A 3696-nucleotide genomic window follows, 5' to 3' on the forward strand; every position below is an offset into this window, starting at 1 on the left:
TTTTATGGGAAAGGCATTCCAAATTGAACTTCAGCAAACGCAGAAATGCGTTTTCAAAAATTTTCTTCATTTGGACCAAAGGGGGCAGTGTTTCCTCTCATTGAGACAAACCACTTCAACTGGAAAGCAGGCTGTGCAAAGGCAAAACATAACAACCTGGGGAAGAAAGTTAGTCATGTGCAAAAAGGGGAAGCCAGACTTAGAGTCGCCTATATTGCAGGAGCAGAGACAGCGTCAACATCCCTGGGAGGAATGGACAAGCTCCTGGGGGCGTCAACACTGGTTCTGTTGCTTCTAACAGACTGTGAGTTGTGGATGGGAGGCTTGGACATATTAGGAAAACTCCAGGGAACACTACAAGGCTGGGGGATAAGATTATTGAGGAGTTTTGCTCTGTTTTCTGGCTCCTAATAGGTTTCTGTGATCACGCTAGGAATAAAAAACTTAAATCTGTTATTTTCTTTCCAAACAGGGGTAGAAACTCAACAGAACAATGTCCAGCAGGTTAAGCAAAATTCGCCATTCCTGAGTGTGCAAGAAGGAGACATTTCTGTTCTGAACTGTGACTATACTAATAATTTGTTTGACTATTTCTTATGGTACAAAAAATACCCAGCTAGAGCGCCCACATTTCTGACATCTATACGTTCAGTTAAGAACAAAAAGGAAGATGGAAGATTCACAGTCTTCCTCAACAAAAGCGCCCAACATATCGCTCTTCAGATCACGGCTTCCCAGCCTGAAGACTCAGCCTTGTACCTCTGCGCAGCAAGTGCACAGTACTCCGCATGCACCTGCAGCCTGTACTCAAACCACAGCCAACCCCTGCTCGGCAGCAGAGAGGGAGGTTCAGACAAGGAGGTGTATGAATGCAGTTTCATTAAACACAGCAGCATGAGAGAATGTGCTTTAAAGCATGTGAGGCAAATTTAAAAGCAGTCTAGGGGGCCAGTGCCATGGTCCAGTACCCTTAGCCTCCATGTGTAGCACCAGCATCCCATATGGACACCAACTCATGTCTTGATCCATCTCCCTACTAATGGCCTGGGAAAGCAGTGGAGGATGCTCTAAGTCTTTGGGTTGCTGCACTCACATGGGAGAGCCAGAAGAACCTTCTGGCTTTGGCTGCTCCAGCTTTGAATGTGGCATCCATTTGGGAGGTATAGCAGTTTGGGAGGTGAACCAGAAGATGGTAGATCTCTCTCTCTCTCTCTCTCTCTCTCTCTCTCTCTCTCTCTCTCTCTCTCTCTCTCTCTCTCTCCCCCCCCCCCCCCCCCTGTCTCTCTCTCTCTCTCTGTAACTCTGATTTTCCAATAAAAATAAATTTTAAAAGGAAGCCTGATGTATGAGAAGCTTTAGAATAAGCTAGATCATTTCTGTGAGCTTCAGAGTCAGACTCTGAACACTCTCCTTTCACAGCAAGCTAGTGTTTGTTTAGCCAAAGCGTAACTGCCAATCCTTTATTTTTACTAACTCATGGAGTGAGAATATCTTGTCTCCCTTATAGTTTGAAGGTAAAGGAATTTGTACGTAGAATGGGAAAATATGGGTTCTACTACAAGTTATTCCAGTGAAGGTTGAGAGTGTTGCCAGCAGTCTCCCTCAGTTTTATGTAAAATGCACAGAATAACTCCTGTTTATTGTTTATAGATGGCCCTGACTTCACATTAATTGTATCTGAGGTTGTTCCTGCTGTAAGTCACACTCATTGATTTGTGTCTTCACTTCTAAGGCAGTGTTTCAGTAGATGATTTATTATGCATCCCTTTCCCTGGGCAGATATTAAACTTTTTTGACACACTGTCCATCAGGGAAAGGTTGTGTCCTGTGGGTCAAGATAGTAAACACAGGCATGCCTTGTGGCTTGTTTATTACAAAAATCCTAGTTGGGAACTCTCAGGATTCGCAGCTGAGATGGGCATCTAGGGTTGAGCCTTCAGGATGTGGCTCATATTTAGGAGTGAAAGCCAAGATCATGCAAGGATCACAAGAACTTAGAAAATGAGAGAAATTCCATGGACTCAGAACTCTCCAGGAGATTTTCATTTAATAGTAATAATAATAAAAATACAAGCAGCTTCTATTTACACTGAAGTGATTTAAATGGTCAAATTTGCCTACAGGAGATTTCCCCCTTTCCTACAACTGAGTGGTGTGCAAAATTATGGGATTAATTAATAAAAGATACCTTGACATTTTAGTTTCTAACTTCTATGATCAATTTTCAAGACCATTGGCAATTCTACTAATTACTCAGTGCTTTTTTTTGAAAACTACAAGTTAAAACAAGATGTAACCTACTTTCAGCTCAGTGGCTATATGCCTCCACTCTTCTCAAACATTTACTGATTTCTGGGTTTTTCTAAAATTATTACTGTTTGAAAGGCAGAGTTACAGAGAGACAGAGAGATTTGAGAGACAGAGAGAAAGATCTTCCACATGATGGTTTACTCCTTAAACGGCCACAATGGCTGGAACTGGGCTGATCCAAAGCCAGGAACCAGGAACTTCTTCTGGATCTCCCACATGGGTGCAGGGGCACAAGCAGCTGGGTCATCCTTTGCTACTTTCTTCGGCAATTAGCTGGGAGCTGGATTGGAAGTGGAGCGGTCAGGACTGGAACTGGTTCTCAGACAGCATGCCAAATCTGCAGGTGGAGGCTTAGGGTGCTACCCCAGAGTGCTGGACCCGCTAATTCCTGGTTTTGTACATCCCATATGGGACGCCATCTCTGCAAGCAGAGGATTAGCCTAATATGTCAACACACTGACCCTCATAATTTTTTCTTTTGTATTTAATGTCTTTTTCCCTGCAGTAAATTATTTAGTAGGGTTTTTTTTTAAGCAATCTCTTCAATCTCTTATGGAAATGTTCTAAATTCTTTCACATTCTGACATGAGAGTTTAACAAGATTTCAAAGTTCTCAATAATGTCTAAAAAATACTTTGAAGATAGTGCTTCATTGTCTACAGATTTCATTACTCCTGTCAAAAATATTTTAATATTCATTACAAAGATGAGGGAGTTACAGACCTATGTAGGCCTCCAATTCTGATCAGAATGGAGAGGGTTGGGAAAGAGGCAGGAAGTGGATGACATACATGTAAAACAAAACAAAACGAAAAACCGAATAGGCAACTAACCATGCTGGTGTGCTAGTATAGTTAGCACACAGTTGGCATTAACCAAGCCTAGGATGCCTGCCAGTTATTAGCTACTTTTCTCCCAGCAGCATAGCATTTGTCTAGGTACAAGGCAACCTTGGTAGTTGCCCATACCTGGGTCCAGTTCCAGCTTCTTACCAAAGCAGACCCTGGAAGATAGTGGTAATGGTTCAGGGAGTTGAGTTCCTGCCAATGTGTGTTTGCCGTGGATGAGTTTCTGGCTTGCAGCCTTTGGGGACATCTTGGGAATGAATCAATTGGATGGAAGCACACTTCTTTGAGTCTGTTTCTCAAATATACAAGTAAATAAAAATAAGAAATATATATTATGCCTTTTTTCCGTTTACACTAAAAACTACAAAAATTTAATTGTTTTAAATTTTCATTTAATTTGTTTGGGGAGAGAAAAACCCTCTTATCCACTGGTTTAGTTCCCAAATGACTGCTATGAATAGAATTGAACCAGCCCAAAGCCAGGAGGAAGGAATAAAATCCAGGTCTCTCAAGAGTGTCAAGAACCACGGGCCCGGCG

At 42.1% G+C, this 3696-nt stretch overlaps 1 gene segment (V, D, J or C); it reads left to right on the top strand.

Moving 5' to 3' along the window:
- Nucleotides 1–207: 207 nt before the first annotated feature.
- Nucleotides 208–933, top strand: LOC131480492 (T cell receptor alpha variable 29/delta variable 5-like). The segment is given in 2 exon segments: nucleotides 208–304; nucleotides 473–933. Coding segments are annotated over 2 exon segments (513 nt in total).
- Nucleotides 934–3696: the final 2763 nt, after the last annotated feature.

The sequence above is a fragment of the Ochotona princeps genome, chromosome 6 (assembly GCF_030435755.1).
Source record: "Ochotona princeps isolate mOchPri1 chromosome 6, mOchPri1.hap1, whole genome shotgun sequence".
Lineage (NCBI taxonomy): Eukaryota > Metazoa > Chordata > Mammalia > Lagomorpha > Ochotonidae > Ochotona > Ochotona princeps.